The sequence below is a fragment of the Gobius niger genome, assembly GCF_951799975.1.
Source record: "Gobius niger genome assembly, chromosome: 5".
Taxonomy (NCBI): Eukaryota; Metazoa; Chordata; class Actinopteri; order Gobiiformes; family Gobiidae; genus Gobius; species Gobius niger.
Genome location: NC_136856.1, coordinates 17645376 through 17670144, shown reverse-complemented (window position 1 = coordinate 17670144; position 24769 = coordinate 17645376). Strand labels below are relative to the sequence as shown.

Sequence of the window (24769 nt, the reverse complement as noted above, 5' to 3'; positions counted from 1 at the left end):
GTAAAGCTCCCTGAGAGTTGCGTAAGATTCTAATACAGTAAACTCATTCCTGTGAAGGTGTGGGATGTTAGGCATTCATCAGCAAAATTAGGAATACGCTTGGATGACATCTAATAATTTAAGATTAATGTGTTCTTTCCCTCATTGTATTTAAAAAGAAAAACAAGAAAAAATTACTAGGTTCTGCTGCAGTAAAGAATATTTCATGCAGACACTGATGCATTATAAAACCTAAGAGGTTCTTTTCCCGACCATCTGTTTGATGTTGTCCAATGGTGCAAAGTTTCGGTATATTGTAAAATTGTGTCGGTATAATTAACAATGCAGCAGTTATTTATATTATATTTTTCTCCTACTTTAAAACAACAAGCCTATCTGTAAAAAAAAACACACACACGTCACTTTATTAGTTGTATACTTATTGAAATGAAACCCAGCTCTGGTGCAGGGCCAGGGGACAACAGTCTGCGTGAGATCACGTATGCTTTGTTTTCTGTGCAGAGAAATGCATTGGTCACACGGTGGCAGCACACAGCCTGTTCCCAGGGCACAGACAACACAAGCGGAGCCAACAGAAGAACTGACAGATGCTCGGCTCTAATGATGTTTTCTGCCTCAGCAATGTCAGCAGATGATTTCAGTTTGTTTATCCGGTTTGCGTGAGTCTCGTTTCAACAACTTCCCAATACAACAAACCACAAGCACTCAGCAGTTACAAAACTGGACAAGAGGTCACAGGCTGGTGTTGACGATGAGGTGACAAACCTGCTGAATCAGGCGCGTGCGTGCGTGTGTGTGTGCAAATTTTCAAGAGAAAAGACACAAATGAGTGAGCTAGAAAACGTACAAAACTGCTTGAAAACAAAAGGTAATTTTGCCAGAAAGAAGTTGCAATTTTTAAATACATTTTTTTGGGTGCAAATTTATAAGAAAAGGTTTGTAAGAAAAAAGTTAAGCTTAAGGTCGTTACGTAGCCTAAATGTAAACTGAGTAAACTACCTGTCTGTGTCTGTTCCACAATCAACGGCACTTCCCCAGAATGTCCAGCAGATGGCGTGCTTATCAAACGGATCTCGCCTATGAAAAAGGAAGCCCACCAGTCATTTAGGCAATATAATAAAGACCGATGATTGGACTCTACGCTGATGGCCTCTGATTCGGATTGCCCACAATTTACTTATCCAAATCTTCAAGAGCGATAGGTCTTCCCTGTAGTGAGGAAAACAGGCCCATGGATTCACCTTGTGCGCCTACGAAGAACTAGGCTAATTAAAAATAGAAATAGATCATAAACAAAAAACGAAAAAAAAAAAAAAAAAAATAGAACATATTTTTACGGATTAGTTTTTAACCCATAGCCTACATCTTGTTCGACAGGACATCTCAGAGTGAAAGGGGGTGAAAGCGTGATAATCAGCAAATGGTTGAAGTCAGGAACCCACAGGTGACCCTGAGGACTGGAAAGTAGCCTACAGCTGCCACTAGACCAGTGATATCCAAATTAGGGTCCGGGGTCCCCTGGTGGACCTTGGAGGCACTGCCGGGGTGCGGGCTGTAAACACGGTACATTGGGGGGAAAAGTGAGGTGTAAGGAAAGAGTGTGCATTTATTTAAATTTCCCCCTTTTAATTAGACTACATTGTACAATGCCATTGTTATTTGTTTGTTTTTTTCTTTTTGTTTTAGCAAGCAATTTCTTTGACCCCATGGGGTTTTCATAAGTGGACTACGATGCTCCAACTTTGGGAATGTCTGTACTAGACTATTGGCTGCAGAGCAAATTTACTTTTAATCCGCAAAGCGTAGGTGAGAAGAAAGTACAGATACCTGTTCTTTATAGAAAAGTAAAATACTATTATTATTAAATGTAAAAATACCGAAAATTAAACTTAACTTAGGCTGCTTTTAGTTTATTCCACCAATGATTCTACATTCAGATTGGGCCTCCTGTAGCTAACATTGTATAGCCATGTTTACAGCACAGACATGGTGTTCCCCATAAACGAGGTGAAATATGCTACGTCTTCAATAATAGTCCAACTTTTTGATACAGTTGACATTTTTGGCCCTGGACAAGAAGGTTTTTGTTTCAAAGTCCTGGATATCCACACACAGCTATAACTCACATATGCTCAACTGTCAGCTTTTAAAGTGTCACCTTTCCAACAGATGACCACAAACCGTGTACACAGATCATGAGTGTTTTAGATCACTTTGCTTTATGCTACTCCCCTTTCTGAAATAGTTTTGGAGATTTATGGGGTTACACATTACGTAGAGCGATGCCAGCTATTTCATCTTGTTAGACTAGCATTTGTTTTCTTAAATGACATGGAGAACATAAAATCTATAGTTTCTGGCACTGATAAACATCAAATCAGCATGTCCCGTCTAAAGATTTTTATAACTTTAGACATGTTGCATTTACTACGCTTTCTACACTGATGAGTATTTTACTGCAAATGTGGAGAGAAGATTTTTGAGGACGGAGAGATGGATGAAGTAAGTACAAAATCATTGGCACTTAAAGGCACACTGCATAATGTTTTAGATAATAATAATAATAAGAAGAATGCTGCATTTATTTTATATAGTGCTTTTATGGACACTCAAAGACGCTTTACATTGCATTATTTGTTCACTCCATAATGCCCTGGGGGTAGACCGACAGAAGTGAGGCTGCCAATCTGCACCATCGGCCCCTCCGACCACCACCAGCCACTCACTCACTACATTCACCCAGGCTTCCTGGTGTTACCAAATGGTCTCCCATCCAAGCACCAACCAGTCTTTCCGGCTTAGCCTCCGAGATCTGACGGGATCGGGCAGAGCAAAGGCAAGATATACTGTTGCCAGCAGTATAACACGCTTTTTAAGCAGAGGGACACAGAAAATGCTATTTTTGCTGTGGATAATCAAATTATAGATTTGGATCAGGACCTAACCTGTTTAAATCTCATATTTGCTGCCTTTATTCAACATCTCCATGGAGACGAGCTGGAAACGCCCCCGCATCTAGTAAAGTTACATTCAGATCTGAGGAGAGGTGAGTTGAGTTGCTCACAGCAAATGAGCATGTTTGTTCCTACATTTAAAAAAAGATATTTTTCAACAATTAAAATATCTTTAAGAGAATTATTGCTCATATTTTATTCAATTTATTGGGAGAAATGTTAAGCGGGGTGGCTTTAAGTTTTATGTTTCATGTTGCACGATTGCACCAAAGAAAATTCCTAGTTTGTGGACCTGTTCACTGACAATGGCAATAAAACCTATTCTGATTCAGATTCCTTTATAATGATATTAATATAATAAATATCTAAACTGAATATGGTGAATGTTCTCTTCGCTGTGACATGTGCAGTTAACTTAAGACGCTTTTATTTCAGTTTACAAATTCTGTCAATACAAAGTGCTTTACACACAACAAATGACAATTTAAACATCACTGAAAACAATGTGGTTGCAAATTTCTACTTTTACCTTTACTCAATAAAACGTGACAGAACTCCTGAGACCACTACATGTTCTTTCTGGAATACATCTGAGCATTTCCAGTGCACAGAATATGGTCTTTTATTGCACAACGCTTTGTTTCAAGTCAACTGAAATGTTTTGTGACATTGACGGCAAAAACAAAATGAATACTCCCCAACCGTGCTCAATTGTTGGTACTGTTTTGACTTTTTCTGACCGTTCCATCCTTCCATGTCATTGCTAAGGGAACTAATCTCCTTGGACATTATAGCAGATGCCAGGCCGTTTATCCGGGCTTGGGACTCGTACATGACACAGCAGTATTATTACTACAGTTCTGAGACCAGCCTAAAAATAACTTAAGAACAACTTTCTTCTCGTTCGACATTAATAGTAGTCAAGTCATCGCTACCTTTAAACAGTCCAGACATTGGACATATGATTGCTTCAAAACATCACATGATCCCTTCACAGCAATTTAAGACGCCGTAGAGAGAAATGTATGGCACCTTATATCTTCAGATCGTCTATTCTGGTCTTGTTGCTACTGTGTTTAGTGCTGCGCCCTGGCCTGGCCTGTGTGGGCGACCCTGGGGCTGAACCTGCTCCCTTCTTGCCTTTCAGGTCACATTCCTCTGCTTTGCTTATGCTGCTCCTCTCCACTGCCATGTTGTCCTTATTCTGTTTGTAGGCTGTTTTGCTATGGTACGGTTGGAAAGGGGAGTCCATGCCGTCGGTTATCGGGGAGGTAAGGTTATAACTCGGGGGGAAGGCAGGCTGGACTGGCGGGTGCCCACCGAAATAGTCTTCATAACTTGGAACTATTGGCACAGTGGTCTCACTAGGGTCTTTCGAGATGATTACTACCGACTCTTTATTTCTCCTGTATGTGATTCCCTGGCGACACTTGGTGCATCCCAGGTGATAGATCTCTATGAGGTTGAGCAGTAGTGACACACTGGCCACTCCCAGCATGAAGATGATAAAGATGGTTTTCTCCGTGGGGCGGGAAATGTAGCAGTTCACTGTATTAGGGCAGGGCCGCCTGTTACACGTGTACATCGGCTTCAGTTCAAAGCCATACAAAAAGTACTGGCCTACAATAAAGCCCACCTCAAACAGTGTCTTGAAGATTACATTGAACACGTACGTGCGCAGGAGCTCCCCTTGGATGCGCACTCGCCCTTTATTGTCTCTCACCAAATTTTTTTTGGGCTTAGCATCCGGAATAAAAGCTTGCTTCTCTGCATGAAGTTTCTCCATTTCCTTCTCCTTCTCCTTGTGTTTCTCCTCCATTCTCACAAGATGGAGGATGTGTCCCAGGTAGACCAGTGTGGGCGTGGACACAAATATGATCTGCAGCACCCAGAACCTGATGTGTGAAATGGGGAAAGTGTAGTCGTAGCAGACGTTTTGACAACCGGGCTGTTTGGTGTCGCAGGTGAAGCCGGACATCTCGTCCCCCCAGACTTTCTCAGTGGCGGCGCTCAGAATCAGGATGCGGAAGATGAACAGCACGGTGAGCCAAACTTTCCCCACCACTGTGGAGTGCTCCTGGGCCTTCTCAAGGAGCTTCCCCAGCAAATTCCAGTCCCCCATGGCTCTGCGAGTTCACGCCTGCAACTAAACATAAAGCGATATGTACAGTGACGGCCCATTACAAAAAGGAGTAACGGTCTAAAAAGCAAATCTTTGATGTTATATTGTAATTGAGAGGTCTTTCCACATGGATGTTCACAGGTTTATATTTACTTTAGGGGAGGAGAAGTACATGTATTTGGGAAGTGTGGACAGGAGGGAGCCAGCTTCCCATTATGTTTTTGCACTTCTTGACTTCAGAAGGGCTCTCCGGCCACAGAAACATGATCCACAAGCAGTGAAATAAAACACTGCTCCAGTGGTATGTCAGTAAGTAACCACACATACAGTTAAGTATAAATAAATACTGTACAAAACAATTCAAAGTTCACACGACTTTGTCAAATTTGATATGAGCCTACGGTGAATCTGTTTTGATCTTACCAACGTCTCAGTTTTAATATTTTTTACAATTTTTACAATAACTAAAGAAAACATTAAGGATTTTTTTTTTTTTACAGTGAGTTTAATTCTTATTGCGTGCTTAAGCGAGCAAATAACTTCTGAAACATTTTTCCATCACAGAAAAACCTGGGCCATGGATAAACCTTTTGGCATGTTATTGGTGCTAACCCACCTTGTCAGCTGATACATCCCCTGTGTTGAATCCCTCTGCGGCTTCCAAGGTTCATGAGGCCGCCTCTGTCTGGACAGGCCTCGGCGCACAGCAGGCCTTTGGGCAGCGCAGTGCCCTTGAATAGACTGGAAAAGTAGACTTCTTCTGTCCAAACTGTTGTTCACACTTATTAATCCCTAAAAGAAAATCTTTAAAAGTTGAACCTAATCGGCCTTACCACTGGCTACAACATGCAAGGCAGAAGTTTAACTCTCGCCATGTCCAGGCTGCCCTCCCCCTCACAGTTAATTTTGGCACAGGACTCACTCATGTAAACTGTCAGAGCCCCCACTTGCATACTACAATGACTGACAGGGCAGCCCACCAATGAATATGTCCGCTATATCTGCCCAACTGCAAGTGTTCGAACTGTCTAATTATAGCACTAAGGTCTCCCATTAGAGGGGTGTGTATGTATGTGGGGGTCAATGGATGGAAATCACTCTCATCTATGTTGGATTACACAAAGTAAACAAAACACCAGTATTAAAAAGAAAACAGGCATTTCTTGCTGCACAGTGGCCTGGGGGTTTAACCTCTTAACCCCCTCCTGAACTGAGCACATTTTCTCCCGTTCAGAATTACCCAAATCTGACCGCTTCTTGAAAAAAAGCGTCAAAATAGCGCCAAAAACGAGACATAAACAAGGATGGAAGCGCAAAAAAAAAATAGCAAAAAAAAAGCTAAAAAATGTAGCAAAAACATTACAAAAAAATTCACGAAAAAAACCCAAAAAAGACAAAAAAGTGATGTCAACATCGCAACAACACGAGGAAAAATCGTAGATCAGTTTTGTAGGTCTTAGCTTTCAAATCAGGCATTACCCTTGCTATACACTGTGCGCTCCAGTCAAGAAGCTTTAGATTTGGGTATAGCCGAACTAGAGAAAATGCGTTTGGTTAAGGCGGGGGTAAAGAAGTGCAGGCCACTGTCAGCTGGCCCTCAACGGCTCAGTCAGTTCTCTGAATTTCTCTCCCCAATATTTCACTTCAATCAATCACTTGTTCCTGTCTTGTAAAGTGAATGAGCCACAAATAATGGGCATTTTGTCAGCATATTTCCTTCACCATCTGTCATTTTAATGTAATCTGGGATTATAATAAATTAAAGGACATTACAGTCCACATAGTGATAAACCCTGACATCTGCAATATGCAATAACTGTAAACCATTGGTACTGATATTGCTTACAATTAAGTTCAAACATTTCATGAACATATGTATCAGCAGTCATACATACAGTACAGTATAAGTTAAGTGTTGGTAAAAGCTGCTGAGTAAGGTTCACTTTGGAGGCATTGAAAAGTCTAAAAGGCTGAACACCTCTCTCCTTTCTCAGTCGGACTCTTTTTCGTCACAGTGAACTTTGACTTGAGAGACTGATCCGTCAACAGATTGATTTCATTTTGTTTATATGAAGACAATCTCTGGCTGATCCAATCGGCTTTAGACTCATCCTCAGATCTGCAGAAGCAGCGCTTGCAGGCTCTTCCCATCAGATAAAGTACCTCAGCCAGGTTGAGCAGCACACAAACTCCAGACACAGCCAGCATGAAGACGGTGAAGATAGTCTTTTCTGTGGGCCTGGACACGAAACAGTCCACTGTATTTGGACAGGGATAGGAGTCACACTTCACCAAGCGCACCATTTTAAAGCCAGGATAGATCATGTAGAAGATGTAGAGGAAGGCTACCTCAAACAGGATTCTGAAGATGATGCTGATCATGTATGTCCACCACAGGGCTCCAGTGATCTGAAACTTCTGGTTCTTGATGTGTTCAATTTCCCTAGGGCTGCCACGGCCAGACCTCCTTAGAATCTTCTTGCTGATGTGTCGCTGATGGGCCACATGCATGGCCACAAGCAGGGCAGGAGTGGACACAAGAATGAGCTGAAGTGCCCACAGCCTGATGTGAGAAATGGGGAAGAACTGGTCATAGCAGACACTATTACAACCAGGCTGCTGCGTGTTGCAGATGAAGCCAGACTTCTCATCGCCCCACACACTCTCTGCTGCTACCACCAGCACCAGGATTCGGAAAATGAAGATGACAGAAAGCCAAATACGTCCAATTCCAGTAGAGTGCCTGTTTACGCCGCTGATCACGGCATAAAAGGAACCCCAGTTCATTTTCGACTCCAGGTCTGCAAAACAAAACATACGTGATCATTATGTAACATTCACTCTTGCCCCTCTAATCATTGGTAACTGTCAATAGGTTTAGGTTGCACTCACAGTCACATAATGCAGGTAGTTGATCAACTCTTGAGATTAACCATAGGCTTAGCTGGTAGTGCAAGCGGCATACGTGGTGCCAGGTTTAAAGTTGCCATCTTCAGCTATTGGTAGTCTATCCAGTTTTTGCCACAGTAAGGAACAAGACTAGAAGCCCAGTGGCTGTATAAAAGCAGGGGCGATGGCCTACCACCATGCACCGTCACAATACGCAACAGGTCAAAGCCAATTGCAGATCATTCAATAAGTCACGTGGTATTCTGACCCTGTATTAATACTGTACTCCCAAACTGACCTACAGCCCAGTTACAGACTGACCGACTGCCAATAAATGTTCCAAGGGTTCGCCAAGACATCCTTTCACAGACCTCTATTGTTCAATAGACCAGTGGTGGACTTAAAATATATGTAAAATATAACCCTTGACTAATACTTTGCAATCATACAATCAAAGATCTAAGGTTGTGACATCTATGACAAGTCTGCCTGTCGATGACACAATACACAAAACAATGAATAACAATAAGTGTATTGATATTAAATATATAGATTACCTTAAGCTGTGATGGTACACAATTATGTGTACAAAATGTGTAGAAATGTAAAAATCTTTTTTTTTGTAAGCCAAAGTGTTGGATTTAAAACAGCATGCGTTTGGAAAATGCAAATCATTCCTCCGCCACTAGCCACTGCCCTGCACCGTAACAGTCATATGCTCTTATATAAACTATTTGCATACAATGGCCTTCTTTATTGGGCTGCAACAAGCCCCTTTACAATTCAGATCAAACGCCTCGATTTCCGCCCACTCTGGGCAAAAGAAGAATCTGTGTGGACACAAAGGGCCAAGCCTGCCACATTATTTATTGTGCTTGGAACAGAGAGGGGAGGGAGAGCTTTGACCTCAGCCTGCCACTCAGAGCTGGGGCACTGACAAGTCCATTCAAACCAATAATGTAAACTGCTCTCTGGAAAACTGTCAAGAAAAAAAACAATCCTTTGAAAATAGTAAGAAAAAAAATATTTTGGTGTTCAGTGTAATACTGAAATGCTGCCTTTACATTAAAATTATGATTCTGTGCTTCTCTGTTTATGACAGCTCTATGCTCAAACACTGACACTTTTTCAAATTCACTTCTCCTATTGGTCGGTCAGGTGACATGGATTTAACCAATTAGTAAATGAGCGAACTTTTCCGGTGCAGACGATGTTTTTAGTGAGGATCTCCACAATCTCCAGAGCCATAATTGTATTTATATGTGATAAGCTGCTATGGCAGGAGAAGGGCAAACAACACATTTACTCTGGGACGCAGCTACTTTTCCGTAAAAACAAAACAACAAATTCAGCATTTCCCACGTGGCTAAAGTATGCCTCTGAAAACAGGAGGATTATCATTGAACAGAATGATGGATGGATGTCCCAAAACAGAAACATAAGGACCATCAGAAACATAAGGAGCATCATGGTTCTAATGTATCTGGTAGAAATGAAGTAGCCCACAAGTTATCATTGGTGCGGCTCTCTGACACAATTCAGGTTTCTCATGTGGCCCCCAGTAAAAATGTGATGCTCTGCCCTTTAGGCTATCCCAGAGGAAAAATTTGCTGCTCAAATGTGGCTTTTTTTAAGCTCAAGAGACGAAAATGAGATTCTCCTCTATTGCTCCTAGTGAATTTTAGGAGAAACGAATGAGACTAGAGGTGAGACCTACTTGAGACACCAGGGAGAAACAAATGAGACTAGAGGTGAGACCCACTTGAGACACCAGGGAGAAAGTTTTTATGGCTCCTAAAGCTTCTAAACAAGCCATAATGGAGAAAAAGATTCAATCTCACTTAAATAGCAAAATATACATTTATTTAATGTATGCGACACAACAAATATTAGCATACATAAATAAAAACATTTTCATCGAAGGCCACCTATTGAAGTGTGAGCAGCTACAGCATATGGTCAAAGCAGTAAAACAGTCCCTCCAGGATTTTGCAGGCCTTTTTTGTTATTGTTGTAGGATATAGTATGTGCCTGATTTCAGTCATTTTTCCAAAAGTTGCAATGAATCTAACTTTTCTTCCCTGTTTTAACCGTAGAGGAAAAAAATATATGTTTTTGGCACATGCCAATAGTAACAAGTAAAATGGATTTCTACTGATAGGAAATAGTATTTGCAGGGAAGAAGCAAAGAAAATAGCGGATTATTCCTGGAGGAACTGGTAAAACATTAAATGGTGCAAGGTTGAACTTTAATGTCAGCTGTCTGTTAAGTTAACAAGAGTTCAATCGAGTAGAATTATTAAAGTAACAAGTTCCATCTCTAACAATGTGTGACACCCAAGTAATAAAAAAGGCTGCCCTTGGGCACCCTTGCTGAAGATCCCACAGATGATGTTAGATCATATTAAGGTCCTGTGTCTTGACTTCAAGCTTTTATCCTTCTGGACTTTTTCAGTAATGCCCAAAGGTAACAGTCCATTAGTCCAGGAAAGTTGCTGATTTGTTCACCTTCTGGAAACAGTTCAATGTTTTTGGGGATGTTCTGTTGTCATCACATTGGGGTTCAATCTTGATTTGTTAAGATGATCGGTGGCAACATCTGCTTGGTGTCCATTTTTCCCCTTCTTCATTCTTCTGCTGCAAAACAAACAAAAACATTTAATGTTTAATGTCTGTCATCATTTCATTGCGGACCGTCCTATTAAGGTTAAGGATCAAACATTGCCATACACTTGCCAAAAGTTCCAATTACATATACAAACTGTAGTCTGTTTACAAAAGAAACATAATATACTACATCCAAATAATGCACTTAAAACTATTAAAAATATATAAATAACACAATTGGAGTAAACGCTATAATAAACTACAAAACTCTGAGTTGAAAGCCAGTAAAGTACAGTGGGTCTTTGGACAAGACTCTGCAAGACTCTGCAGCAATGAAATATTAAATATATATATATATATATATATATATATATATATATATATATATTATTTTTTTTAATATGTTTTAATGTGTAAGAAGAACTATGTAGTCTGCAATATTAACTGGAAATATTAAATCGGTATCTGCAAGGAAATGCAGCCAATCATTTAAGTCACCAGACCCCTTTTCCCCAGATATAACTAAAAGCCACAAGAGGAGAGCTGAAGAGCTGCATGCGGATTTAAAACCACTGGTGTCACATGCCTGCTCTAATCAAAAACTCACTTTTGAAGTGCTTGTAATTAAGCTGGTCGCATGGTATTGGGCAAAATCTGTGTCCTGCCTCCAGCTGTACACAACCTGCAACACAGGAAAACAGGAGGAAAAGTTCAGGTCATGTATTTCAGCCACGATTATGTTTAAGGAAAATACCATAAAAAGTAATAAGTAAATGAGGCATAGCCTATACTGTAAATAAAAAGCATAATGTTAAATGATAAATACTACTTACTTTTTGTAGAAACTCCTCTAGTTGGTCAACTCTCCCACTTGGCTGAGGGATAGCAGGAGCCTGGGGTATACTAGTAGAGAACGGTGGATGTCTCTGAGTTTAGAGGGCCGTGCATGAGGCTGTTATAGGACATGGCAATCAGATCTGAAAATCAAAACAGGAAAAAAGAATATGACCTATAGTAAATGCAAACTCAGAGTAAAAAATATTAATATTACAGAAGTGTCTACAATGCCGTGGGACGCTTCTCAGCTATTTTGCTGTCACATGCATTTGATATGGACAAATTCTACCGGTTAAGGGCCAGGCGTTGGAAAACGCGCAAGTATAGAAACAATTAAAGTTTGGGAAATGATTTTGATTAGGTTACCGGTAGGTAAAGGTTAGGTTTATTTAGCAATATAAAATAACGTCACAGTGTTAAATCAGGTTTGTCTTGTAATAACTAATAATTTAATTTATTTCTCAAACTGATTCTAAGTGGATATATTGAACAGGATGTCTTTATACATTTTCATAAGGAGACAGCAAAATAGCAAAACGAGTTTGTAGCCAGACAGTTCTGAAGACACTGCCTAATATTATGCATAAATGAATGAGAGTGAACTTACATTTCAGGGTGTATGTGGGTCTCCCTCTTCTCCCCATCCTCTTGTTTCCATCAAGCAAAGTTAGCTGCAGGCATATTTAGTTAGAAGTGCAAAGTTAAAACACATACTGTTCTGATACAAATATCGTTGCTTTATAGGATTATAATAATTATTATGAGAATATATCAATTGGTGTTCCTAATCTTAACAAATAATACATTCATGCCTCCACAAAGAAATGTAATTTCCGATTCCTCGTTACAGCTTGTGCACACAAAGCTAACAACATTGCTAACAGCTAAGGCTAGCATAGCCGCGATCGCGGCGGAAAAAAGTCGTTCTGGGAGTTAAATTAATACGACGACATAACTCGGCAGGTTCTGTGCTTTCCAACGCTATATGGCATGCCCATGTTGGGAGAGAGTTGGACAGTAAAACGATGCCCGTTTAGTTAGCATAGTGCTATAATACAACATAGCTTCCGCAACTGTTTTGCTGCACTCGCAGCGCCTGGTAGGGAAATCAAGCCACAGTAAATAATAGGAAGGCTAAACAGAAATGAAACTTGGTCTTACCTTCAATGTTGTAGTTGGTGGATAATATTTTCCATCAGGATTATTAGTAGTTTTGCTGTATTCCGTGCGCTGCTGCTCGGTGCCACTGACCACCAGCCACTTTGGACAAATCAACCAATCAGAGCTCAGCAACAGTGAGCGACAAGGCTCCTAGCCAATTACATGACTGATAGTGAATTTGAAAAATTGGCGCTAACCAATGACTTTGTAGCTTATCCTTGTTCAAGCTGCGAACGCGAACCGTTTGTTTGAAAAGAAAAAAAAAGGTTATTATTTATAAATTACTACCTACCGAGCATAATAATATAGCATCCATGCAATTCCATTTTATTTATTTACCTCCCCCAAATGCATAGGCTAGACAATGACAAATTCACAGCATAAATAAACTATAGTAATAATTTAAAAAAATATGTATATGACTTGAGTCAAACCAAAGAGAGACATTGAAAGTATGGTGTTGAGCATAGAAAAATGTGTTATTCATGATAAATACAAATCTTTATTTGTGAATCAGGTAACAATTTTTTTAAGACTGTTTTTTTTTTTTTTCTTGGGTTTTTATTGTCTGTAAAGGGAAATTTTAGAGACACAGAAAGAGCCTGGAATGAGACCTGATTCAGTTGGAAGTGAAATCTCTCTGGTTTCTAAACTTGAGACAAAGTGAAGACACCAATGTGGAGACAGTTTGAGGTTTGATAAAGAACAAAGTGATATCTCTTTCAAATCTACACTGGAGTCTGACCTGAGCTTTTGCACAGCCTGTTGCTCAAGAGACAAAAACAAGAAACAGGAGCAATAAGCCATGAGCTCACTTTGGTCTTAAACACTGCTCAAAATGGTCTAGGAGAAAGAACTGAGACAATATTAAGATCTCAAATTGGGATTTTCTTTCCTCTGGGATGTTTCCAGGAAACAGTGTCCAGTTCTCAACATTCCTTCCTTCAAATACAATAACTAGTCATACAGTTTCAAAGATTTTACATTCAATTTGTACTTTTATTTTATTCATTGTTATAATACCAAAAAAATCTATGAAGGATAGGTCAATTCCTTTGTTCAATGCCTACGTACAAGTCCATTTTACATTAACATTAAACTTGAATTCATTCCTGTGCTGGAACAATGCAGCTTTGTTATGGCCTGTCTAGTGACCTACAGCAGCATAATGTGCCGTGAGCTGTTCTGCGTCACTTATGACACATGTAGGAAGTGTTGGGTGGTCTGCAATTTCCTTCAGTGGAACGTATCTCATTTATATTCATGCTATAGGGCCTAGTCCAATCTACACTCAATAGGCATGACATGGAAGCAAAGATATCCATCTTTATTAGGCTACAGCAAAACAATTACAAACAAATGATCTTAGGCTGTTTCAAATCACAGAAGATAATGTTATATTCTCAAAACCAAACAGACCGAATGCCCAGCTCTGACTGCATAACTAAAAGATACAAAGAACTTATGGTAAACAAAATGAAACAAAATGGAACACATTGAAAGTGGACAATGCCAGAGTTCAGAACTAAAACGTCTGTTGATTTGTGGAAACAATTGTGAAGTTTTGGTGACAAAAACAATAATTTACATACAATTTTGCCATTAACTTTAATTGCTTATCAATGTATGCTTTTTTTTCTGAAAAGATTTACAATTGAGCATATAAAATGTCCACTGAATAAATGATCTATACACACCTATACAGAATGTTTCTCTAGCCTAGTGTGTCAAACTTAGCTTCGGACTATTTACCAAATTTTCATCAAATTGTGATTAAAATCCATGGTCACCACAATCATGGTCATAAAGCTTTGTAAGTGTCAGTCAGAAGTTGTATGTGGTTCAGATTTAAGGAGTTGAATGGAAATTGAGTGTAAATGTTGCTGACAATATAGCATTTACCGATACATGTATGCAATATATTGTTCTTTTAATTAAAACCAGAAGTCCGCAAAAGTTGGTTCAATTACTTTATTAAAAAAAACTGTAAAAGTGAGCTGGATTCGTCTCTACAATGTATTGCAGCTTTGTCATGGATTTATAACACTTCATACAGTAAAATATGTATTGTTTGACCTCAGGGTGTATGCCAGTGTGTGTGCAGTCATGAAATTTTATTAAAATGGAAGACAAGGTGAGAAAATCCGCCATGAAGAATGAAACAAATTCAGTATATGTCAATGATGCTACAATCATTACCGATTTCACCTTCAGCCTATACCAGTTTATATGGTAATTAAATAGGCTATTGTATTGGCTAAGCCATAGCCCTCACTGTATCACAGAGAAGTGTGGGGGATGTGTCTGATAAATTAAATTTCTTTGACAAAAGGGCAAACGCACACATAAACCAAAAAGACAAGCAATGCACAAGATCTAGCAAGGAGTCAAAAAGGTCTTTCTGTAACAAAATAATAAAACAAGCTCTTGTCATCTTAAACAGAACTGAGAACAGAATAATATATTTGTGTTACTGCATCTCGATTGTTTGGAATAAAGTTTTTGGCCAATTAGTGACATGATCCACTTAGTGACGCATGTCACTGTGAACATACATACTTAATACATACCGCCCTTGTGTGGTAGTGTTGATTAGTAATAATGACTTTCTATCAAAAACACAAGAAAATTATTTATGCAAAAAAAGTTAGATTAGAAGTTTTGACTGCGCTGTTACATGTGCACTTAGTGTTATCCGGTTCCAATACAGCCCTGTGAATTACTTTTAGTATAACATGAGATAAGGTATTTTTCCCATTCCAAGTCTTTTTTCTTCATTTTAAGTTGCACAGTTCCTGAAACAAGTACAAAAAAAAATCTTCAGAGAGACAGTTTTAACGCAAGCCTTTATACAGTATTTACATAATTCACTTACCAACACCATTCTTCAGTTTGGCATGCTTAGCGTGTCCGTTCTGGGTCAGTCTCAGAGACAGGGATGCACCTCTCCTACAAAAGAGATATTACATGGCAAATGACAGTGTATCGCTATTAGAGTTAACTTTATACAATACTAAATTGAAAGCTTTGATCTACTCTCTTTCAAGCACGTTGACCAGTATATTGGCAATTTCGGGTCAGTTGTTGTTCTGTAGGCCTTCCAGGGTAGACGATCGTTATAAATCAGGGATTGTTCGTTCTTTCTTTCTTTCTTAATTAATTAATTTCTTATTAATTAATTAAATCAATTTGTGATCAGGGACACGGCTGGGGAATTACTAAGTGATGACAAAAGGTTACCACGCCCCACCCTGTACAATCTATGGAGAGGCAAGTTAATATGTTTAAACATACTTATAAATATCAAAAAAGCAAGTCATCAACACACATTTTTTACAGATCCAAGTTATTGACCAACTACTTAGTGCAGTCAGGTCTACAGCTGGTGAGGCAGTGTTGCAGGCTCCAATATAAAGTGAATAAAACTACAACTGTTGTTTTTGTCTCTGTATCAGTGCTTTTCTGAGCGTTGTTGCAAACTTGATGAAAAGTCTTTCTCAGCAAATAAACTGGGCACTTGCTTTGTTGTCATTTTTAACCAGCATTATTGTACATCAAGTACTCAATTTATTTAATCTTTCATTTTTTGCTTTTTTTGATTTGCTTTTTCTTACATTACCTCATGGCTTGGATCTTTCCTTTTTCCAGGAAGAGATCCACTAGGATGCGGTGGCCCTCCGGGTACAGTCTGGCATAAAGTGTCCTTTTGTGCACCATTTGTCTGAACCAGTCCACTGCTTCATCAGACCAGTCTCTTCCGTTCACAGGCGACACCTGAAGCAAAGCAGCATGAACATAGATAATGCATTTCATGTATTTGCTTACTGTATTCACTCATTAGACACAAGAACATTTCTTATTAAATGTGGACAAATTCCAATAATTCACTTGAACTGTGCTTCAAGCATTTACAAAAGCATGAACCAATATAAAACCTAATCTGTAACACCAAATAAACCCATGAATAAATGTGAATTCAAGAGCCTTCCCCCAGAAAAAATCTATAATAATCACGTAAAAACGTCTATTTGACAAGAAAATATTTGTACAAGACTCCATTTTAAGATCAGAATTAAATTCTAATTAAAAAAAAAAAATTGAACCAAAAAATTTGAACAAAACTTGAATTATACAGTGTTTTATTTTTTTTCTTTGTATAAAAAAAAAACAAAAAACAACAACAGCCAAAAATGAGTCTGACACTTACATGTGCTAAAGATACTTGTTCAGCCTGGAGTGGCAGTACAGCCATTTCAGAGGTCAGTTCCTTTATGTTTGACAAAGACAGACAGGAGGAGTCCCCATAGTCCAGCCTCTTCACCTCCAGGCAAATGGACATCTCCTTAGTGGTGTTGTTGAGATCATCTTGCAACAAACATTCCACGCAGGGCAGATTACTCCACACACGTGTAGAAACACTGCCATCTAGAGGCACAGAAAGAACACTGACAAAGAACTTACCTTTACTTATGCCACATATCTTGGTCACCTGACACCTGCACCATCGCTTCTCTTGGGGAAACCAGCCCACAACTTTAGTACCAATGTCTGGAATACAGTTTGGTGTACCATTTTCTTTCCTGGCGCTGGATATTAAAAAAAACACACACACACACATAGTAAGCATGACTAAAAGCTTAAAATTCAAAGAATGTTTTAAATAGTACAAAATGACTTACTCAGAGAAAAGGGTCTGTAGTTTTTCGTTTGCATCTCTGTGTTGGATGTAGAAGTTGCCAGGACTGACAGTGTGAGACACCACGACTTCAATCTCTTCAAATCGTTTATTTTGAAACTTTGGGATGGTTATAACATTCACTGTGTGCAGCTTTGTATTAGTGGTCTCATCTTTCTGCACAGTAGTATCAATCCACTTGAGATTTTCATCAGAGGGCATCATCTGTGCAGTCTCTTCACTGGACACTGAGCCACTTTCAGATTCGAGATCTGTAACTATGTCCCCTATGTCCCACAGTTCAGTCTTTGTCGCAATCACACAGGAGTAGGTCAGAAAGCCACCCGAGTCAACTCGTTTTACTTTGAAAAGTGGTGCGTGGTTATCGATCTCTGAAAGCACACCAGAAGGCCATGCAGCATCTTGTTTGAACTGGTACACTTGTTTTGTGGTGTTTTTAGCTGGAGACGGTGCTGGCAGGCCTGAGAAACTGTTGTTCCACTCCATAACAGTTACATTGAGCACACCTGTGCTTTTAGCCTTTACTTTGAGGAAGTGCAGAAGCTGAGAGGATGTTTGTTTTTGATGTTGCACTTGGATATCATCTTCACGTCCCCATTTCGTCATTGGGACACCCAGATAAGCTCTATTGGAGCTGGTTTCTTTAGGTATAGCTGGTATTGGTGGAAGCAGTAGCTTGTGAGCATTTGTTTTGATAATGTCACCAGAAGTTAGGGGCAGGATTTCCTCATGAGATGAGCATTTTTCCACATTACTTTGCTCCGTTTTGCCCAAGATTGGAGTATCCTGCCCAGTGCTGTTATGGCTGGATAAGGCACTGCAAGTGGCATTCTTCTCCTGGACATCTGATGTTGCAGTTTGACTAAGGTTTACTTTATCAACCCTATGGTCACATTTTTGAGGATTGACCAGATGTTTCAAATGCTGAAAGTGTAGACTCTCCCCAAGCACCTGAACAGCTTTGCCAATGGACCTTGTCATAAACATGCTCTGTAGCATAGGACCAAACTTGAAGATGCTTCTCTCTTTGATTGGTTTATTTTGGGAGGTTTGGGCATACTGTTTGTCAACATCCTGGAGAGGTGCTGAAAACCAGAGACAATATTTATAACAACAACAATAGGTAGTCGGTGCTTAGCTTTGACCCTTCACTTACCAAATTTAATGTTTTTGAGAATATCTGTCAACTTGTCAATGGCTTGACATTTAGCATCCAAACTCTGTGAAAGATTCATGAATGTACTTGAAGGGAACGATGAATTCATAAATCTGTGGACATCTTCATAGGCCTAAAAAGACACGCGCAAAAACAATTTGTCATCCTGCAATAATAAAATCAACTTTTATCGTTTGCATATATATTTACAGTTTTTTCTCATCTTTACCGGTCACACTGTAATTTTCACTGAAGTAGTAAGTTGTCGGCATAAAATGGTCCTCAATATTATCGTTTATCGAGATATTTGCCGCCCTCATAAATCGAACTTCAAATGTTGATATCTTGACAAGCCTACACGTGTAAATACTTCTATGTTGGTCTTTATTTAGTCCAGTCAATCACATCGAACACATGGTCCAACTTTTAGCTACTCATTTTTGAAGGTGGTCTCACTAATAACACAATTAAGCAATACTATTAAGACTAAAACAAAACAAAAAATATTCGCATAACCTCACAACCCACCAAGTATGAAAATACGTAATTACGTCCATTGATCAGGCATTGTAATGTATTCTTCATTGTGATTAAGAACAATTTGAAATATTTCACCAAATAATGGCCTTTTACTGCATGACTGTGTTTTCATGCGTGACTAGGCGTCGTCTAATTTGTCTCTTGCTTCGTTGTCAGAATAATGGGTTACTGGCGTGTGGTAAGTGCATGACAATAATCAACACAGCTGTTGACTAGTGTGACTTTAACATGTCCGCCTCCAGCACGCGCAGCTGGTCAAATGTCCACGGAGCGCACGTAACGTGTAGCATAGCATCACGCATTAGCCAACAACAAATCAATCGACAGCATGCGAGAACAATCATACCTTGTTAGTCAAGTTGTCCAACTGTTTGTTGAGCACATTACGGGCATTTTCCAGTAAAAACAGTTTGTAGGTCAGCAGCACTTTTGGGGAGATTTTGAGGCAGGTTAGGACCTGATGATTTTGCAGCTGAACACCCATGGCCAGCTCACGTTTGGGAGTTAGCTACACCGCTAGCTAACAAATTAGCATGTAAGAATCTCAGAAATATCAATGTTCATTCCGCAACATGTAAATGTAAATATATACCGTTTCGTCGTCGTCGTCTTCGTTTAAGTTAAACACATAGATATAACACTGAAACAGCAGTAAATTCGGCCCAGCCCCTCTTCAGCATCATCGCTCACGGTCACTGCGCCATGATGAAATCACGTGCACACTGTGCCCCACCAATCCAAATGTGAGCCTTTCCAAAATCCTGCTATCAGCCCTTCTCAAAGTCTAGCAGGCCCATGTTCCTCTCTAGTCGATCCAAAGAGCCCTCGGCCACCCAATATTATAAATTCACTCATATCAAATAATATGTCATTTTCATTGGATTATTTTTTACAATATTACAAAACATGTAAGGTAACTTTTCTTTTGAATAATTAAACAGCCTACACATAAAGTTAATTTCAAACAACAATTTTTACCAACCGCAGGACCTCTGAGCCCAAAATTTGTCAAATTTATATTGAATCTCAAGAGCGTTGATTTTATGAATGCAGTAATTAAGACAATTTGGGATGATTTATTGATTTATGATTTACTTTTTTTTGTACATTGCCATAAAACTAGGCAATGTAAAAAAATAAAATCTGTATATGGACTGATGCCCTTTTATTATTGTTTTTATACTACAAGTTTTATTCATTTTATTTCTATGTTTTTTGCTGCTTAGTATTTCCTTTTCAGCAGTCATTTATATGGCCTTTTTGATGGAAATATCGCAACAATAAAAAAAAAAAAAAAAACTGTACCTTCTCTTATGGATTAGACAAAATAAAATAAAAAATAAAAATGTTTGACAGATTAATCATTCCTTGGACTACAAAAAAGGCACCCAAACCATATTTGCTAAAACATAAATGTATATCCTTGCTTTAAAAGTAAAATGGTATAGTATTCTTTTATTTGTCAGAGACAGTGCACAACAAGACAAAGTCAGGAGAGATGCTTGGTGCAGGACAGGTTATAGCACAATATGCTAATCTCCACCTGTAGTCCCTGGGCAGGTAGCCCATATTGAAAAATGTATTCAGTTATTTACATTCCATCATTATTTCCATCAACGACAATGTAACTTTTGGCCGTCATCATCGTGGACAAAACCCTGCCCTGATGTTGGCATCTGTATACTTAATATGTCACATAATAAACGAAGGGCCTTGATCTTCCATTTTAATGATTACTTGTGAAACAAAGAGATTACCTTTAATTTGTGTTTGCTTTTTCATTCCATTTCTCAGTTGTAAACATCAGCCAATTTAATAGCCCGCCTGCTGAATAATAAAATGTCATAAGCAACATCGCTGAAAAATGTATTTACTTTTGTGCCCTTTATTTATTTGTAGCTACATGATGAATAAAATGTACATTTTCAGATGAAACAAGGTTATAGCCAACATCTTAAATCACACAATAAGAGTTGAAAGCAATTTTCTTTTGCAAAATATAAAAATAGCTATCAAAAATATCAACAGCAATACAATCACAATCACCAATTGGCCAATACTATGATCTTGTTTTGTATTTTTCAAATCACCACAGTCATTAGTTAGATTTTTAACAAACTCCTCCATCTTAACTTTGACATTTCCAAGTCTGCATTTGACATTCTGCAGGTCTGGCACTGTTACTTTGGATTTATTCAACAGAGTCAACCAGGTAATCTCACAGCAATCAAACGGATTGCCACTGATATACATTTTTTTTACATGTTCAGCTAAGCCATTAGGGAAAGGGCTCAGAGATTGTAGCATGTTATTTCTTATGTCTATTTCTGTCAGGGGTGAGCAGGCTATATCGCTGGGTATAAGGTCAAAGATGTTATTTGATATGTTGAGCTGTGTTAATGCTGGAATACAGGGCAAAACTACCTCAGAGATGTTGAGTTCACTGAGTGTCAGAGATCTTAGAGTTTTCCGCAGAGCCTCTAGTGCTCCTTTTTGGATTACCATTGAAGGATTGCTTCCAAGATTTAGGGAAACTATGGGATTCCTTTCCAAAGTGCTGTTATAAAATATCTTAATGTTATTTTCTTTTAAGTTGAGATGTTTCAGAGTCCTCAGTGATCGAAAAGACACGCAGGAGGACATTTGTTGTTGTTTTTGCTGTAAGGAAAGATTGATTTCAAAGGGGCAGGGTTGGATTGAATTGTCTTGCAAATTTAATGTCTCTATTTGCACAAGTGTCTCGAGAAAAAGTGTGGATACATGAACAAGTCCGTTGCTCTGGAGGTCAAGATGTTTGAGTGAGGAGTAGAAAGCCTGTCTTGTGACTCCCCTTTCACTTTCTTTTCTCACATGCCAGCTAATGTTTTGCACACAATTTTGGCTGAAGTTGAGCATTTGCAAGCTAGACAGAAGCCCTAAAGTTTCTAATGGAAATGTCTGAAAGTTGTTGTTGCTTAGATCAATATAAACCAGGGGCATAAGTCTCCAGTTATAGTGAAGGTAATTTTTATTTTCTATTATACGATTCCCATGTACAACCTTATTGTAAAGAGCATTATTTTCTGATACCAATTCAGCTTCTGAAATGAAGAAACCAATATTGTTTTGTTGTAAATGCAGATACCTCAGGTGATTAAGTTTGGGCACTAATGGTAAATAGAGGAGTTTGTTGAAGCTCAAATCCAGTATTTCAAGTCTGTATGGAAAGTCGTCTTGGCGTGTAACAAAAAACTCAATAGAATTTCTACTCAAATTGAGATATTTAAGATTGTACAATTTAAAATCACAAATATTAGCCAGGTTATTTTGAGCCAAATGCAGTGTTTCTAACTGCCTCATTGACTCAAATACTCCCTGCTCTATTACCGAGATCAGATTGTCGTCAATATAAATAGTTCGTAAGTTTATACAATCTTCAAACATGCTGCTCGAAAGCCACCGTAATGCATTACCACTCAACATTAGCTGATCAAGAGCGAATTTGTTTTGCAAGTACAATTTCACTGCCTCGTCGCTCAAGCCATTCAAAGATATGTCCAAAATCTTTAGTTTGTTGATAGATCGGAAAGCCCTGCCATTATTGTGGAGATTGTTTTTTAGCGTGTTCCGGGATAAGTTCACCTCCTCAAGTTGAGACAAGTTTTGGAAAAAGACCTCAGAGATGAAATCCAGCTGGTTGGAACTCACGTCCAAGTGCTCCAAGTATGGCAAATTGAGCGCGTGCAGTCGTCTGATGTAGTTATTGGACAGGTCCAGCCTTTTCAGTCCCACATCCAAATCTGGCGGGACAGAGGAGAGGTTGAGGTTGCTCCAGGACTGCTCCTAAGAAAAGAACACAAACCGTTATCATAAAATGCATGGAATTGTTTTGACAGTAGAATAAAAAAAATGACACTTTTCATCTTGCCTTTGAGGATGGGTGTCTAATTGTATAGATGTCATTGCTCAGCATGAAAATGAAAACAATACAGCTCGTACTCGTGTGTTTGAGCATTCTCACTCTTGTGTGTTCTAGCTTCTTTGCATCAGGGTTTCTAGCAGACCTCACAAAAAACACAAGAGGAAAAGTTGCAACAGCTGTGGAATAAAGATAGGTTCTGAGGATGCTATATTTAGAATGCATTTGTTTCCTTGATACCACATGTGTTACACACTTTATCACTGAAGTAACCATTGTCGCTTGCATAAGCATTGTACAGAAGAATGCCCAACAAAGTGTAAATATACTGATATTAAGTATATCAAGCTGATTTTCAACAATGCAAAACTGCAAATATACGTTAATATGTCCTATGCTGTCACTGATTTTTTTGTTTTTTTTGTTAAGACAATGCATGTTAATGACATGAAATACATGTCCATTCATTCAAACATTCGCTCTAGATTCACTGGCAAGGCAATACCACTATACACTGTTCCTAATAGTCATTGAATTGCAAGCGGCCAATGTGGATTGTGGATGCTTTCAATCTACTTAAGCTAAAAAACAAAACACCGTGTGGAAATTTCAGTGGCTCTATCCTCCAGTATAACATGTATAGTAGAATTCACATCTGGCATCTACTGCACTCAGCTGCTGACTTTGTCCTCAATGCAGCTGTATGAACCTTTTGTCCCACAACTGTGTGACAAAACTTGACACATCCAGAACATTCACCCAATAGACGGAACAAATCAGGAACAAATCAGAGATGTATCAATTTAGATATGCTTGGATGAGAGTGACATTACTTCTCCAAACACCAAGGTAAAACAGTCCACTTGGATAACAAAGTGTTTTCCTTTGTTGAAATTGTATTTCCTTGCTATTCAGAAATGTTCATGATCATAATTATATTTCCTTTTGGGAAAGAGTAGTATTGATTTCTGCAGCATTAAAGCCAAAGCCTTACCTCAGATCTGTTCATGTAAGCTGTTAAAGGTAATGGCATAGGCTCTTAGGACTTTAACACTACAGTTACAACTGTACTTGATGAATTTGAGCTGCATAAGATATTGCTCCTTCTGGAGGCGTGAGGCGTGCACGAGTTGCATATCAAACCTAATTTACTCATTGATTGGGAGCAGGTGCCGGGACTGTGGAAGTTGGCGATCAGAAAAACAAATATTTTATATCAACCTGTTTACTTCATATCTTCAAGATATGTACAGCATAAAGTTTTCCAAAAAGTATCACTATATCTTTATTGTAAAAATGAGCTAGTTAGACCAGGCAGTGAGATGCTTCATCATCTTAAAATTTGAGATCACATTTTTTAGTTTCACCCTTGCACATGCAATGAGAAGAGGCTAATAGACTCTTCCAGGTCCAGCCCCTCTGCCGCTGCTTCATGTAGGAGATACAGTGGGGAACAAAGTATTTGGCTGAAATCCAATAGAAAGTCTATGAGGAACTGACCAAATGCTTTTTTCCCCCACTGTATCTGCAATATGTTGACCTTTTGGGTAACACTGAGATTGAGTTCCTTAGAGAAAACAAAGCAATGAGTTAAAATATATTTACTGTGCTATCAAAATACTCACTAATGGCATAAATCTCAGATAACTCCATCTCAAGCAGTGACATACCCCACCTCCCTTGTTTAAGACATCTTGGCCATCTTCCCACAAACTTAATCCGAAAGTGATTTAATTGTGGAATTGTGCCCCACTGGAGATTGTAAAGTGTGTCAAGCTATGTAGTGTGAACATTTTACTCAAATGCTGTAGTTAATGGTCATTAGGTTTTCATGTTTCTCTCATGTGGAGTTGAACCTGATATCACCTTTCAGACTTCTATAGTGCTGAAGTTAATACAATTATATTTT

General features: G+C 38.8%; 3 protein-coding genes across 4 annotated transcripts; all 3 read right to left on the bottom strand.

Moving 5' to 3' along the window:
- Nucleotides 1–3379: 3379 nt before the first annotated feature.
- On the bottom strand, nucleotides 3380–6243 carry LOC306962792 (gap junction Cx32.2 protein-like). The gene is made up of 2 exons (XM_079556081.1): nucleotides 5693–6243; nucleotides 3380–5100 (listed from the first exon to the last, which is right to left on the bottom strand). The coding sequence occupies exon 2, from the start codon at nucleotides 5074–5076 to the stop codon at nucleotides 3988–3990; it is 1089 nt and encodes a 362-aa protein (XP_079412207.1). The 5' UTR covers nucleotides 5077–5100; nucleotides 5693–6243; the 3' UTR covers nucleotides 3380–3987.
- A 226-nt stretch (nucleotides 6244–6469) lies between these two features.
- On the bottom strand, nucleotides 6470–8662 carry LOC306962793 (gap junction beta-1 protein-like). Of its 2 annotated transcripts, none has more exons than XM_079556083.1 (2): nucleotides 8523–8662; nucleotides 6470–7877 (listed from the first exon to the last, which is right to left on the bottom strand). In XM_079556083.1, the coding sequence occupies exon 2, from the start codon at nucleotides 7861–7863 to the stop codon at nucleotides 7039–7041; it is 825 nt and encodes a 274-aa protein (XP_079412209.1). In that variant the 5' UTR covers nucleotides 7864–7877; nucleotides 8523–8662; the 3' UTR covers nucleotides 6470–7038. The 2 variants fall into 2 exon arrangements, with proteins under 2 accessions (XP_079412209.1, XP_079412208.1); XM_079556082.1 differs by lacking the exon at nucleotides 8523–8662 and adding an exon at nucleotides 7969–8141.
- Nucleotides 8663–11475: 2813 nt separating this feature from the next.
- LOC306963554 (transforming growth factor beta activator LRRC33-like) lies at nucleotides 11476–23869 on the bottom strand (the record flags this gene model as incomplete). Its single annotated transcript, XM_079557128.1, has 5 exons — nucleotides 11476–11549; nucleotides 15446–15519; nucleotides 16190–16344; nucleotides 21147–22784; nucleotides 23855–23869. 5 exons carry the CDS (start codon nucleotides 23867–23869, stop codon nucleotides 11476–11478), a joined length of 1956 nt encoding a protein of 651 aa, XP_079413254.1.
- Nucleotides 23870–24769: the final 900 nt, after the last annotated feature.